Consider the following 15,408-nt stretch of genomic DNA (forward strand, 5'->3'; position numbering starts at 1 on the left):
CCCGTCGCGTCGCGGTGGGCGACGTGCCCGCTTCCAAAATGGCGACGGCAGCGGCCGTGGCTGGTGCGCTTGGCCGGGCGGGCTGGAAGCTTCTGCAGTTGCGGTGCCTGCCCGGTGAGGGGGCTGCCAAGCCGGGGAGAGGCGGGGAGCGCGGAGGGGGCGCGAGGCCGGCTTGAGCTGGGTTCGGCGGTGGGGGGAAGAGGCCGTTGGGGCGGCCCGCGAGCAAGGTGAGGTGAAGGGCATCGGCGCGGGCTCAGGCGAGCTGCCTGGTTAGCTTCGGCCCTGCCCCGCTGCGGGGCAGGTGCAGGGGGGCAGGACCTGTCACCCCCATTTTATGGAGTTAGCGGAGCCTCAGAGAGGGCTGGGGGTACGAAGGTCACGCAGCCTGAGCCTGTTGGTTACAGAACTGGCAGTCGCAGACCCATTCTCAACTCCATTGCCAAGTCCACTAGAAGGACAGGTGGACACGGCCACAGAGAGCCTAGTCCATTGTTTCCCGAAAGCTAGTCGTTTCCCCACCACTTCATGAACTCTGTGATACTCTCTTACCACCTTTGCCACTATGTACTCAGTATTTTTATTTTTAAATAGGAGTTCTGAAAGAGGAAACTTCATATCACTGTCGTAAATGGAAAACTAATATCGCCTTCCTTAATTAGAATGTATGCATTAACACTTTAGCATACATACATAACTGATGAAACGTTCACCTGTATTTCACCTAAAATCTTCTCATGACCCTCAGTGGTACTACAGTCACACTTTGCATCCGCTCCTTCCTTTTCAAAGTTTTATGGATATTTGTGCCATATCTTTCAGTACGTGTATTAAAATATTGATATTTTTACACATACTGTTCTGTTTCTTTTTTTTCTTTTCTTTTTTTTTTTTTTTTTGAGACAGGGTCTGGCTCCTCAGCCTCCCAAGGAGCTGGGACTACAGGTGTGTGCCACCCTACTTGGCTAATTTTGTTGTTAAGAGGGAGTCTCACTCTGTCACCCAGGCTGGAGTGCAGCGGCACAGTCTCGGCTCACTGCAACTTCTGCCTCCCTAGTTCAAGTGGTTCTCCTGCCTCAGCCTCCAGAGTAGGTGGGGTTACAGGCTTGAGCCACCATGCCCAGCTACTTTTTTGTTTTTAGTAGACGGGGTTTCACCATGTTGGCCAGGCGGGTCCCAAACTCCTGACCTCAAGTTATCCGCCTGCCTCAGCCTCCCAAAGTGTTGGGATTACAGGCATGAGCCACCGCCTAGCCCCCTTTTGTTGTATTTGTATAAAATTCCAAACTAAAGATGTGTAGTTAAAGTAATGCCTATGACCCCACAGATCTACCAAGAGAAGTGAAGGTATGTATCTACAAAAAAGTTAGTACAAGTATGTTCATAACAATTGTATTCTTAGTAGCCAAACACAGAAACAGTCCAGTTGTCTAGCAACAGAATAATATTTTTTATGGAACACTATTCTGCGATAAATACTAAAAATCAGTCAAAGAGAAAGCTGGACACTAAAGTGATAAGGACCGTTTTTAGTCAGTAATAACTGTTGCAGTAGGGAAAAGGGTCTAGCATGAACTGAGCGCAACCTTGAGTTTAGTGCATGCAGAAATAACTGGGTGTTTCAAAGAAAAAAATGAGGGAGGAGGTAGGAAGGCAGGTGGGGACTCAGTAGAGTCAAGAAAGTGAATAATTATAAATGAGATTGGGCTGCTAGCTGGCAGTTAACAAAGTTAGGATTCTGTTTTCCCAAAGGGAGACGTAAGCCCTATCCTTCTTAAGTGTTATCCAGAACAAACAGTAAATTTTTTCTTGACAGCCTGAGTTTTCTCAGGCAGGCACTTTAAAGGTGGGTAGGGTTATCGTAAGGTATGTGGCCCTGAGTGATGGTTATGTTAGTGTGTGTTCAAGTCTTTGTAGGCCAAGGTTGAGGCCTAGATAAGAAGAGGGCTCAGAGGAGCCTGGTTAGAGCCTGATCAAGGAGACAATCTTTGCCAGATCTACTGATATGCATAAAAATATGGATCAATCTCAAAAATATACTAAGTGGGCCAGGTGTGGTGGGTCACACCTGTAATCCCAACACTTTGGGAGGCCAAGGTGGGAGGGTTGCTTGAGCCAAGGAGTTCAAGACCATCTTGGGCAACATAGCGAGACTCTGTCCCTATTTAAACTTAAAATAAATAAATATATATACACACACACATATATATAGTCCTAAGTGAAAGAAGCTTTATTGAAATATGTACATGTAGATGAAATCTTAGGACAGGCAAAACTAAGACAAGCAAAAACTAACCTAGAGTGAAAAATTCAGAACAGTGTGAATGGGGAATGACTGAAAAAGCATAAGAGAACTTTCTGGGGTGACAGTAATGTTCTCTGTTTAGATTGGGTTCAGGCTGTGCAAGTGTATACATCCGTCAAAACTCATAGAATGGTACACTTAAGATTTATGCATTTCATTGTGTGTAAATGGCATCTCAAAAAAACAGTGAACATAGAACTCTTCCATGCTAAAATGTTTAGAGATGAGTAATACTGATATGTGCAACAAATGCACCAAAAATCAAGATGGATGAAGAAATGACAGATGTGTAGAACCTAGTGGTAGATATGCAGGTGTTCATTCCATAATTATTTCAATTTGCATGTTTGAAAATTTTTATAATAGGCCGGGGACGATGGTTCACGCCTGTAATGCTAGCACTCTGGGAGGCCAAGACAGGCGATCACTTGAGGTCAGGAGTTTGAGACCAGCCTGACCAACGTGGCGAAACCCTGTCTCTACTAAAAATACAAAAATGAGCCCGAGAGTAGTGGCGGGTGCCTGTAATCCCAGCTACTCAGGAGGCTGAGGCACGAGAATCACTTGAGCCTGGGAGGCAGAGGTTGCAGTGAGCCAAGATAGTACCACTGCACTCCAGCTTGGGAGACAGAGTGAGACTCTGACTAAAAAAAAACCAAAAAAAAAATTTTTAGAATAAAAAATGTTGGGAAATAAAAAAGTAGTATGAATTTATGCTTAGGAAACATACTTCTTATCTTTCTTAAAATAAGTGGGGATGTTGCAGATACTGCAGATGAGAAAGCAGAGATTAGTGACTTGTCCAAAGATACCACATAGACACTGGGAGAGTAGGACTGAGACATTAAATTACTACTCCAGAGCTCTTGCCATAATATATATAAATATGTAACATTTACAAGCCACTTTACATTTTGTTTGGGCCACATAGTGGTCCCATTGAGCAAGTAGAAATTATTACTCTAAATTTGCAGATTTAAAAATCTGCACATTGGGGTAAAATTGTTTGCCAGTTATCACACAAGTAACAAGTGGTAGAAACAGGTCGAGATGCTAGGTAGATCTTGTCTCCTGGCTTACCACTTTTCCTACCACTTCATGTCCCAAAGTTCCCAGTTTGCCCAATATTTTTGTGTGGGACCCAACACTTGGATAAGTGGTTCTGGAGGAGTCTCTGGCCTGCTTTTCCTCCTCCTTGTCTGTGTTACCACTCTGGGTCTGAAAGGGTCTTCTCTGTTGAATGTCCCTGACTGACCAGCCCAGTTTCTGTTTCAGTGACCCGTTGCCGACCAGCCCTGGTGCCACGTGCCTTCCATGCTTCAGCTGTGGGGCTAAGGTCTTCAGATGAGCAGAAGCAGCAGCCTCACCCTTCATTTTCTCAGCAGCATTCTGAGACACAGGGGGCAGAAAAACCTGATCCAGAGTCTTCTCATCCACCCCCCAGGTAGGCACTAATCCACCTATTTCTGGCCACTTCACATGCTTCAGTATGTCTGTTCCTCCTTCACTTCCTCTCTCCTCTCCATCCCCTTTTATACCTACCTTCATTTCCAAGGCCATCTTTGTTTTTTAGAATTTTTTATTTTTTGTAGTGATGACTTCTCGCTACATTGCCCAGACTGGTCTCAAACTCCTAGGTTTCAAACTGTCCTCCCCCTAGACCTCCCAAAGTGTTGGGATTACAGGTGTGAGCCACTGCACCCGACCCCAAGGCTGTCTTTGGAAATAACCTATTGTTTTTATAAAATTGGTGCCTGTTTGTTCTAAAACATCTAAACAGTATAGAGAAGTTCACAAAAATAAAGCAGTTTTATCCAAAATTACAGAGATAACCCTGCTAACATTTTTGTGAATATCCTTTTAGATGTTTCTCTAAGCTTATTTCATATATACATTTTTGTATAGAATAGATACAATGTGTATAAACTCTACATGCTGTTCTAGAACCTGTTTTTTCACTCAACAGTACATTTGTAATGTCTTTTCATAGTTTAATAGTTGTATAACATTCCAGCAAATAGCTGTGCCGAAATTTATTTGACACTGTTTTTTATTGATGGATATTTAGATTTTTTTATTGATGGATATTTAGATTTTTTTTGATGGATATTTAGATTTCCTGTTTTTTATTGTTTTTTACTGATGGATATTTAGATTTCCTTCACTAGTATAAGAAATAATGTGATAAAGTGTGTGAATCTCTCCTTAGAAGTGGGAGCACTGAGTCAAAGGATATGTACACTTAAAGATTTGTTACAGGCCGGGCGCGGTGGCTCACGCCTGTAATCCCAGCACTCTGGGAGGCTGAGGTGGGTGGATCATGAGGTCAGGAGATCAAGACCATCCTGACTAACACGGTGAAACCCTGTCTCTATTAAAAATACAAAAATTAGCCAGGTGCAATGGCAGGCGGCTGTAGTCCCAGCTACTCGGGAGGCTGAGGCAGGAGAATCGCTTGAACACAGGTGGCAGAGGTTGCAGTGAACTGAGATTCTGCCACTGCACTCCAGCCTGGGTGACAACAGCAAGACTCTGTCTCAAAAAAAAAAAAAAAAAAAAAAAAGAATTGTTACATATATGGGACCAGTTGCCCTCCAGAAAGGTAATACTAATTTACATTTCCATTAGAGGTTTTTTTTTTCCTAATCCTGCCATTGAAAAGTTTCTCTAGATCTGAAATTAGAGTGTTCCTTTTCATTTTTCTGGTTTCCTAACTAAAGTACTTTTCATTTCAATTCAAGAAATATTTTTTGAGGCCCTACTATCATGCCAGGCCCTGTGAGTAACATAGCATTGCTCCTGCCCTCATGGAGGTAGTCTGGTGTGAGTTTAGATGAAGAAACCCTCTGAGCACAGTGTGCTAAGGGCTGAAGACAGGAACTCCAGGGTGCAGCGTTGCCTTCATACCACATGACCTCATTTGCTGGATTCCTCTCGGTGCCTATGGGGAGGGGAAGGATGATCTAGTTTTTACTCTGTTGGCATTAAAACATTGATACTGGCTAGGCACGGTGGCTCATGCCTGTAATCCCAGAGCTTTGGGAGGCCGAGGCAGGCGGATCACTTGAGGTCAGGAGTTCGAGACCAGCCTGGCCAACATGGTGAAACACTGTCTCTACTAAAAAACACAAAAATTAGCCGGGCATGGTGGCGCATGCCTGTAGTCCCATCTACTTGGGAGGCTGAGGCAGGAGAATCGCTTGAACCCAGGAGTTGGAGGTTGTAGTGAGCTGAGATCACACCATTGCACTCCATCGTGGGTGACAGAGGGAGACTATCTCAAAAACAAAAAACAAACAAACACAAAAACCCCACACTAATACTGACACAAGAATAAATGTCTTCCCAGCATGTGCTTAGAGGAGATCCAGAGCCCCTAGTTTCTGGTCAGGCCCATTGTACATGCCAGGAGATGAAGTATGCTGGGCTGTGTCCTCTTGTCTCAGGTATACAGACCAGGGCGGCGAGGAGGAGGAGGGCTATGAAAGTGAGGAGCAGCTGCAGGACCGCATCCTGACGGCAGCCCTGGAGTTCGTGCCCACCCACGGGTGGACAGCAGAGGCGATTGCAGAAGGAGCCCAGGTGTGTATAGGTGAGGGTGAAGCCACCTGACCAAGATGAGCCAGGATGGAGTCACACCAGGCAGAGCGGAAGGCCTCATGCCTTCTTCCAGTCCAGCTCAGAGCCCCTCACAGCTGCAAGATTGACTGGGTTTTTCCCCCAATAGGGTGGAACTGGCTTTATTTTGTAGTTATAAAGAACGTACCACGGAGTTGGTTGTTGGGAGTTGTGTTCTAAAGGCAACCTATTAGGCAAGAATTGTCTGTGATCAAAACTACCATGTTTCATTGACTCTAAGATGCCATTGGTTGTAAGAAGCACCATTTTTAAACGCATCAGTAAAACAGAAAACATACTGCCTTTTGAACTATGACAGAGCACTTCTATGATTGACACTGATTTTTTAAATGAAAAATCTATATGCAGTTTTGAATTAATGACATACGGTGTTTGAAAACCCCCAAGAAGGCACCACTTTGGAGACCAACAGATCTTATTTTCCCAGAAACTCTAACAGCATTTCCTACATTAGTAGAGACTGCTGCTTTAGATTAGGCAGTAGGCTCATGTTCAGGCCATGTTGTAGAGAGTCCTCCAGCATAGCAAGATACCATCATCCAAGAGACTGAGGGGATGACAGAGTTGCATCTCCCATCCCAGGCTTGCTGCAGGGCATCTACCCATGGCCAATGGGCAAGGTTGCTGCTTTACTGAAATTTAACTGTTATTTCCTTGTCTTCTCTCACTCCCAAGTGCACATTTGGTAACAGAAGTCTCATTAGTGAAATGCAGATGCTCTGACTCCACTGTAGGCTCATTGTGAAAACTGAACAATACAAACAAATATAAAAAAGAATGTAGAAAACACCTATAATCACACCAAAGATCATACTACCAACATTTATGCCTAGTTCTTCCAAATTAAAACCCTTTAAATGATTCATTCTTTAAATGTTTGTTGAGCAAATAATGTGCCCTAGGCACTGTGCTAGTCCAAGGGACATGACAGGGGTTAAGATGGACCTGCTTCCTGCCCTTGTTGAGCTTCCAGTCTAGCAACATTAATAAAATATATACAAATATTTACTTAGACGATGTGGTAAGTGCTATCAAGGAAAGGTGCTCTTGGGCTGTATCATGGAGGGACCTGATCATTAGATCAGGTCACAGCTGCAAGATTGTTTTTTCCCTCAATAGGGTGGAATGGCTTTATTTTGTAGATATAAAAGTAATGAACCATGGAATTGGTTGTTGGGAGTTGTGTTCTAAAGGCAACCCATTGGCAAGAATTGTCTGTGATCAAAACTACCATATTTCATTGACTCTAAGATGCCATTGGTTGTAAGAAGCACCATTTTTAAGTGCATCAGTAAAAAAAGAAAACGTGGCATATTAAACTATGACAAATAGTTTAATTTGTCATACCAAGGGGATGGAGGGCTGGGCACAGTCGTGCATGCCTATAATCCCAGCACTTCGGGAGGCCAAGGCAGGAGGATTGCTTGAGCCCAGGAGTTTGGGACCAGCCTGGGCAACCTAGGGAGGGACCCCATCTCTACAAAAAAAACAAAAATTAGCCAGGCATGGTGGTGCTTGCCTGTGGTCCCAGCTAGTTGGGAGGCTGGGATGGGAGGATCTCTTGAGCCTGGTATGTCGAGGCTGCAGTGAGCCATAATGATGCCACTGCACTACAGCCGGGGCAGCAAAGTGAGACCTTGTCTCAAAAAAAAAAAAAAAAAAAAATATATATATATATATAGGGGGTGGGTAACAGGGCAGTCAGGAAAGGCTTTTGAGCTGAGAATTGAGGAATGAATAGGCTTTACGTGACTTCGTGGGTAGGGGATGGACAAGTCCAAATAGAGAAACTGCAAAGGCAAGGTGGAAAGAAAAAGAAGGATGGTGCATTAGAGGAACCACAGAGAACCACCATGCAGAGAGTGCAGGAAGAGAGACTTGAGATGAGCAAGGCTGGAAAGGTCAGTGAAGGTCAAATCAGGCAACGCCCTAAAGGTCATGATAAGGAGTCAAGCTTTTCTTCTAAGAACAATTGAAGATACTGGATTAAATTTGGCATTTCAAAATGCTCATTTTGGCTGCTGGATGAAAAGTGGATTGGAGGCAGAGAGAGACTCATTGGGGGCTGCTGCCAGACATCCAGGAGAGATAAGGTGGTCTGGCTTAGAGTAATGGCAGTGGGTAAGTTTGGGAATAGCTTGGACATGGGAGGGAGTGACAGGATGGCACCAGAGTTGCCAGTTTGCATGTGTGGGTATACAGTGGTAGTGTTTTCTAAGGTAAGGCCATTGGAAGAGGACCAGCTTTGGGGAAGGGTACAGCCTTGATCTTTATTGATTATGAGGAGTTTTTCAGTCAACCAGTGGAGGCATCAGGCATACAGTTCGGGAACTGGAGGAGATAGCTGGACTAGAGATACACATTTGGGCATTATTAGCGCGCATATATATACTCTCTCTCTCTCTATATATATATGTAGTAATTATGGAAGTCAGTGAGATTGTCCAGGGCAAGAATATAATGTCATATGAGAGGGGAGTCCAGACTGTCAAGGAACTTGGACATTTAAGGGGAGGGTAGAATAGGATAGGCTGTCAAAGTCTAAGTCAGAGCATCCTGATGTTGGAGGCACAGCAGGAGAGTGTGGATTAAGCAGCTAGACATTGGTTACTGGAGCAACAACTGTTTGAGTGGAAAACTGGGTCAGAAATCAACTGGAGTGGATCGAGGTGTACATAGAAGGCGAGGAAGTGGCGAGGCGTTTGGCTGCGAGGGGTAGATGAGAACTATGGTGCACCAAGCAGGGGAAACAGATGGAAGTTTGCACATGATTGAACACAAATGGGAAGAGTACAGAAACAAGAGTGGACCAGGCTCACATGTGTAATCCCAGCACTTGGGGAGGCTGAGGCGGGAAGATTACTTGACACTAGGAGTTTGAGGCCAACCTGGGCAATATGGCGAGACCTCATCTCTACAAAGACATTTAAAAATTAGCCAGATGTGGTGGCACATGCGTATGGTCCCCGGCTGAGATGGGACGATTGCTTGAGCCCGAGAGGTCAAGGCTGCAGTCATACCACTGCTTGAGTGACAGAGCGAGACACTGTCTCAAAAAAAAGAAAAAGAAACAAGAGTGAGGGTGAATTTACAAGAGAAAATAGGCAAAATCAAGAGAGTGAAATTCCTTGAAGGCAAGAATTGTGGGATCTGGACAACAGATGGAAGGACTGGCCTTAGATGTGTTAGGTGCAAAGTTGGAGAAAGCAGCTGAAGGCTTAGTTTCTAAAAAAGAAAGAAGACCTGTTGATGTGTTCATCCCTGAGCTAGTCTCTGTGAACTTGTTATTCAAGCCTGGATTCCACTCTTGCACACACACCAAGGGGCTTTGTGGGGTGGAGGGACCGGTGGTGGTCAGTTTCACCAAAATCACATGGACCCAGAGTGAAGAGTAGGGGTGTCCCACTGAAAATCAAGCTGCTGTCACTAGGAAGAGGCTCTAGTGATGAACAGGCAACAAATGTACCCTACACTTGGGCACCACTTTTCTGTTTACTATCTCCCCTTTTATAGTCTCTAGGTCTCTCCAGTGCAGCGGCCAGCATGTTTGGGAAGGATGGCAGTGAACTAATACTGCATTTTGTGACCGAGTGCAATGCCCGGCTCACACGCATGCTGGAAGAGGAGCAGAAGCTGGTACAGTTGGGCCAGGCAGAGTAAGTCCCATGGCATTATTACACAGGGTGGCAGCTAAGGATCAGGGAACTTGGGCCCTATTAGCTATCCCCAGGAGGCCAATCCAAGCAGAACCCAAAGAAAGTAGCATTGGGCAGCCTTGCTGCTGTGATGGGACTGACACCTGGCAGCCTGTCTCTGACAGCTTTAGTCAGGCCAGCATCAGGAGCTGGTGGGGACCCTTTTCCCTAGGTCTGAGTAAACTGTGGAGCACTAAGCCTCTGCCTTTTGCTCAGAGACACACTGTTTTCTTTTCCCTCTTCCAGGAAGAAGAAGACAGACCAGTTCCTGAGGGATGCAGTGGAAACCAGACTGAGAATGCTGATCCCATACATTGAGCACTGGCCCCGGGTACCGAGTCCATATCCAGGCCCCAGAGCAACAATAATCCTAATATTTGTTATTCTCAGAACCTTTCACACAGATGACTTTGTACACTGTTGAACTTAGCTCATCAATCTCCATAAACCCGAGAATACTTAGTACGCTTGGTAGAGCTGGGTTTCAAACTTGGGCATACCAAAGAGAGTGACCCTGAGCCATCTGTGTCTCAGTTCTTGGAAATGTGAGTGGTCCGGGTACTGGATCCCATCCTGGGTGGGGTTCTCCTAGTGGCCTGAGTGTGCCACCAGGTCTGCAGGGAGCAGGAATCCATGCAGGAAGTTAGAAGAGTCAGAAGATTTTATTGGCTGTCTTCACTTGAATAACAGCCCTGTGGATTTTAGATCTCGAGGACTGGGATTTGTCAAATTGTCAATGTGATGCTTGGAATTGGCATATTTGTTGCAAGGGTTTTTTTCACCTTTTCCGAAGCTTCCTTTTTCCTCTGTTTTAAAGCATGTCACAGTATGGGCCATTCTCTGAGTGAAGAAAGTACAGAGTGAAAGTACACCTGAAGTGAGAGGGACTCAGACATCTTGTGTCCTTTGCTCAGCTGGAAGACTACTGAGCATGTAGTTTCAGTCATTCAGTTGATAGACATTTGAACACTTACGGTGGTGCCTAACCCCAGGCCAAGTGTGACTCATTCCACCTTGCAGTTAAATCAGTGGAAGAGGCTCTCAGCTGCCTTCCTGATTCAGCATAGTGTTTTCTTCCGGGCTACCTCACTAAGAGAAAACCTTATAGCTGATCCAGGACCTCTCTGACCACCTCCCCAGTGGATGTAGCATTGGTAAAGTGGCAGGACCTTGTTTTGTTTGACAGTAGGAGCTGATGTATGTGAACGGACTCCTATCTCTGCTGTTTCTTCTGTGTGACAGACTGGGGTATCATCGCCCATCCTTGCTTAGACCAGTCTAGATCCTCTGTCCCTCTGCATTCCCAGTTCCAAATGCTAGGGATGGAGAATGTGCTTGGGCTTGCATAAGACAGGGCTATGCCCCTGGCTTTCCTCAGCTGTAGTCACCATTGCTAGCTGCCCAGAACTCACACTGGTGGGTGAAGATGCTGGTCTCAGAGAACCAGAGCTGGGCAGGCTCCCTCATACTACCTCTCATTGGAGAGGTAGGTGCTGGTCAGCTATGCACCATTATCTGTGAGCAGAGCTTACTCCTCTGCCATTCTCTCCCCAGGCCCTCAGCGTCCTCATGCTCCCTCACAACATCCCGTCCAGCCTGAGCCTGCTCACCAGCATGGTGGATGACATGTGGCATTACGCTGGGGACCAGTCCACTGATGTGAGTGCTTTCTGCAGGCCCACAGGAGGCTGGGAAAGGCTTGTGTTAAGCATTGCCTCAAGAAGCTTGTGAAATTTCTTTGATCACAAGCCCCTGTAGGGGGGCTGCAGTGTCATTCCCATCTAAGGTATGAGGAAGGTCCCTCACGAAGCCAAAGTGGGATCTAGGTCATCTTCATTCAGGGACCAGCATTCTAGCCACAAACCAGTTATTATTTCTTCCAGCTTGTGGTGGTGACACCAGGCGTCAGAGAGCCTTTAGCATTGGCAAAGCTAATTGGGCTGCCATTTTATTATCATTTCCCTCTCTCCTAAGATGTAGATTCTGCAGCAGAATTCCTCTTTTGAAAAAAAGAAATGCCCTGGAAACACCCATTGCTTTAAAAAGAAATTCCCTTCCCCAGCCCATTTGACCTGCTTTGCTAAGAGATCAATAAGGCTCTTTAAACAGCACCAGAAAAGAATCTGACTTGTTAATGTTATCATATTTCTGGTAAGAAATTTTAAAAAATATACCTTCATAAAGGAAATTAAAATGTGATGATACTTTGTGGAATCCTGGATAAGGAGGCACAGAAATACTCCCACCATAGTTATAATGAAGTGTTTTAATAAACTTCTCCCATGTGGGAATATAATGCCGACAGAGATGGTAGGAAAATGAAATTAGAAAGCAAAGAAATTAAAGGAATAAAACACCAAGCAGCCGAGCTGGTCCTCTGAAGAGCAGTTTGCCAGAACAATCAGAAGTTGCTGAGGGACTTGAACTCTCAGCTTTGCCCAGGTATTGTAATCTGTCCATGAGCCTGTCTCAGCCCTCACTTTGTTGATGAACATACCAAGGTTTGGTCATAACTGGCTGATTACAGCATCTTCTGGGACTCAGATGTCCTAAGATGTAGGCTTTCTACTAGCAGTTCCAAAATGGATTGGATGTAGCGAAATCATCTGGGATACTTATTAAGTATCCTGATTCCTGGCACTTAATTTAGATCCATTGACTCTGCTCTTAAGAGGTTGGGCCCAGGAGCTTGCATTTTTAATCAACCAGGTAATTCTGATGCTCAGTCAAGTTTGAGATGGTGGTGGTGTCCAGAGGGCCAGATGTATCTGTGAGAGAAAGAAGTAGTCAAGAGGGAACCAGGAGTTCCCATGGCCTTGGGTAGGAACTGTCTCAGACTTGCACCAGCCCACAGCAGTAGCGTGGGTTTCTTTGCAGTTTAACTGGTACACCCGCCGAGCCATGCTGGCTGGCATCTACAACACGACAGAGCTGGTGATGATGCAGGACTCCTCTCCAGACTTTGAGGACACTTGGCGCTTCCTGGAAAACCGGATTAATGATGCAATGAACATGGGCCACACTGCCAAGCAGGTAGCTGGGGACTAGCCATTGGGGAACCCTCTTTAGAAGGCATACCTGTTCTCCTCAGGCCACAGCTGGTCACTTGACTGTGCTCTTGCTCCCTTTTGGCCTCAGCTGACAGTCCTGAGGGCCTTCCCAGGGAGCCTGGCTGGTTCTTCCTCAGGCCAGCCCTTCCCTAAGAGCCATACTTTGCCCATTTGTGATTGTGTTGTCCAAAGCTGTCCTTCCAGTAATGTGGCCTTCATGTCTCCACCTTTTGGGGCTTATAGGCCTCCTGATTTATCCTGCCTGTCGCAACTTTAAGTTTGTGTTGGTGGTCTAAGGGAACCTGACACTGACTCCTTCTAGGTAAAGTCCACAGGAGAGGCACTGGTGCAAGGACTCATGGGTGCAGCGGTGACGGTGAGTACTGCCCAGCACATCCCTGCCCCTCCTGTCTCCCACTCCAGCCCTGTGATATATGTGTTACTGACTTCACATCATTTTGTAGCCCTAACCTGGAAACCTAATAATCTAATAATAAGGCTAACAGTGGTTCAGCCCTAGTGTCTTGATTCCAAAAACCCCACTTCTTTATTTTTTCCTCTTATCAGGAGATATCACTGACTCCTGGGACCCTGGTATATCAAGTCTCTGTATCATAGCTGCACCTGCCACCTTGCAAACCTGGATCTTGGCCAGGTGCGGTGGCTCATGCATATCATCTCAGTACTTTGGGAAGATCGCTTGAGCCCAGGAGTTTGAGGCCAGTCTGGGCATCATGGCAAAACCCTGCCTCTATGCAAAAAAAAAAAAAAAAAAAAAAAAGAAAGAAAAAGAAAAGCTACATCTTTTCTATTAGAGTTTATAGGCAGGGTAAGCCCTCACTATGCTTTTTGTTTCCATTCCTGTGTCAGCTCAAGAACTTGACAGGTCTAAACCAGCGTCGGTGAGAGGAAACGGTGTAAGCTACAATGCCTAGAAGAGAATGAGTGGACAGATTAAAAGAGCTTTGAAAAGTATGAGGTGCCATCCGTGTAACCTGGTGTTCATGAGAACACACTAAAGGACTCCTGAGACACTACCACAGCCACCTGGAAACCACAAGGCATTTGATGCTACCGTTCTGGTCAGGGATTGGGCCGCTTCTTCAGTTCCTAATACCAGACCAAGCCTCCTGATGCCTTTCTGCACTGCAATTGTGTGATTGAAAAATGAGATGTTCATCCAAGCAGTCAAGCCACAGAAACCCAGCATGTCCCTGTCACGATCTCATGGGCACCTTGATCATGTCTTAACCTTCCATTAACCTTGGGGCTCCCAAGCCAGAGTCAAGGTGACGCATGCCTCATGCCACCTCAAGGTGACAGCTCATCCCCAGCACAGCACAGGCGTGTGCACACAGAGGTGTTCCTTGCACCCCCCTCCCTCTCAGGTGTCCTGAGATGCTACTCCTGGGAAACCCCTCAGAAAACTCACCCGAGACAAGTGCCTGCTGGACAGAGGTGTGATCCCAGGCCTGGTGTCATATGACACCAGCATGCATCGCAGGATTATTAGTGTATTTTGAGTCTAAAAATAATAAATATGTTTGAAGTAGTTTCCTATTGTGTAGTTAGTTTGCTTATCAACCATGATAGGTATCCAAGACCCCAGAGGGAGACAGAGGTGTTATGGAAGAGGCTTGAGGCTGGCAGCCAGGAGACCTGTGTTCTGGCGCTGCCACTGCCTAGTACACAGTAGTAGTTATGGTACCTCTGCGTTTCTGGGCTCAAGTCTTCCCATCAGTAAAATAGGGGTAACAGAAGCCTTCCCACAGACCATTAGCTCTCTTGGCTGCCCTTGTCTGACGATTTCAGTGGTACATTCTTTAGCCCCAGTAATTTTCTCAGCCTGTACACTGGCTGGGTTCCCTTTGCATGTCTGGTTAGCTCTGTTTTCTGCTTTGCTCTCTTCTGCCTAAGTCAGCTAAATATTATTGGGGGAAGTCAGCAACTAATTGAATTTCAGATCTCTTGTGGGTCTTCCACTGGATCTTTTTTGTACCTCTCTTCATTCCTTGTATCTTTTGACATCCTGTGAAGTTTTTGCAGTAGCTGTTCCAGTTTTCATTGCATTCTCCTTTTTCCTTCATAGCATCCATCTCACACTCAGCAGACAACCATAATTCTTAATTTACAGAGATGACACAGGCTATGGAGCAGGGTTCCATCAGTGCCCACCCTCTGTCTCAGGAAGAGGTGTCAGTCTTTGCAAAGGCAAACTCTTTATCTGGTTACTCTTCTCCCACCTCTTAAATGTAGCTCCTGTCAAGTTCTATTTTAGAGCTTTTGTCTGTTGGAGCAGCCGCCACTTTGTTTGAGGCCCATTGAGAGTTTGAGACTCTCTCCAGTCTGTTTAGGGGACTTCAGTAGTTGTTGGTTGAGCATGCACCCCACATGGTGCCCACTGCGAGGCACTGGAGATGCAGAGACAAAGAGCTCCCACTCACCCACCGCAGCTACACAGACTGCAGAGGAAGCATTAGGTTAAAGAATATTATATCTTTTCCTGAAGTTTTCAGAAGTGCATGGTCCATACTTGAGACTGCAAGGGAAAGGGTATTTACTTATAATTCAGGTATACTTTCCTAAAATATGCATTCATATTAAAATATACTTTTGTTTTTCTGTAGATGTACAAGTTCTTTTTAAGGGCTTCATGATATTCTACGTGTGTATACTTCACCAGGTCTCTTATCAGTGGACAGTACAAACAGTACTACCATGA

At 45.6% G+C, this 15,408-nt stretch overlaps 1 protein-coding gene and 1 long non-coding RNA gene across 9 annotated transcripts; one reads left to right on the plus strand and one right to left on the minus strand.

Moving 5' to 3' along the window:
• Nucleotides 1–14: 14 nt before the first annotated feature.
• COQ9 (coenzyme Q9) lies at nt 15–14,238 on the plus strand. 8 transcript variants are annotated; one of them, XM_077986254.1, is made up of 10 exons: nt 15–114; nt 3,561–3,746; nt 5,749–5,884; nt 9,455–9,597; nt 9,883–9,967; nt 11,191–11,295; nt 12,514–12,669; nt 13,009–13,062; nt 13,254–13,341; nt 13,557–14,238. In XM_077986254.1, exons 4-9 carry the CDS (start codon nt 9,485–9,487, stop codon nt 13,302–13,304), a joined length of 564 nt encoding a protein of 187 aa, XP_077842380.1. In that variant the 5' UTR covers nt 15–114; nt 3,561–3,746; nt 5,749–5,884; nt 9,455–9,484; the 3' UTR covers nt 13,305–13,341; nt 13,557–14,238. The 8 variants fall into 8 exon arrangements, 6 of the variants coding, with proteins under 6 accessions (XP_077842380.1, XP_014981732.3, XP_077842381.1 ...); XM_015126246.3 differs by having other exon boundaries at nt 3,578–3,746; XR_013411795.1 differs by lacking the exon at nt 13,254–13,341 and having other exon boundaries at nt 3,578–3,746; nt 12,930–13,062.
• Nucleotides 30–4,875, minus strand: LOC144338048 (uncharacterized). The gene is made up of 3 exons (XR_013411809.1): nt 4,581–4,875; nt 2,909–3,958; nt 30–992 (listed from the first exon to the last, which is right to left on the minus strand). It is a non-coding gene; the product is annotated as an uncharacterized LOC144338048 (long non-coding RNA).
• Nucleotides 14,239–15,408: the final 1,170 nt, after the last annotated feature.

The sequence above is a fragment of the Macaca mulatta genome, chromosome 20 (genome assembly GCF_049350105.2).
Source record: "Macaca mulatta isolate MMU2019108-1 chromosome 20, T2T-MMU8v2.0, whole genome shotgun sequence".
Lineage (NCBI taxonomy): Eukaryota > Metazoa > Chordata > Mammalia > Primates > Cercopithecidae > Macaca > Macaca mulatta.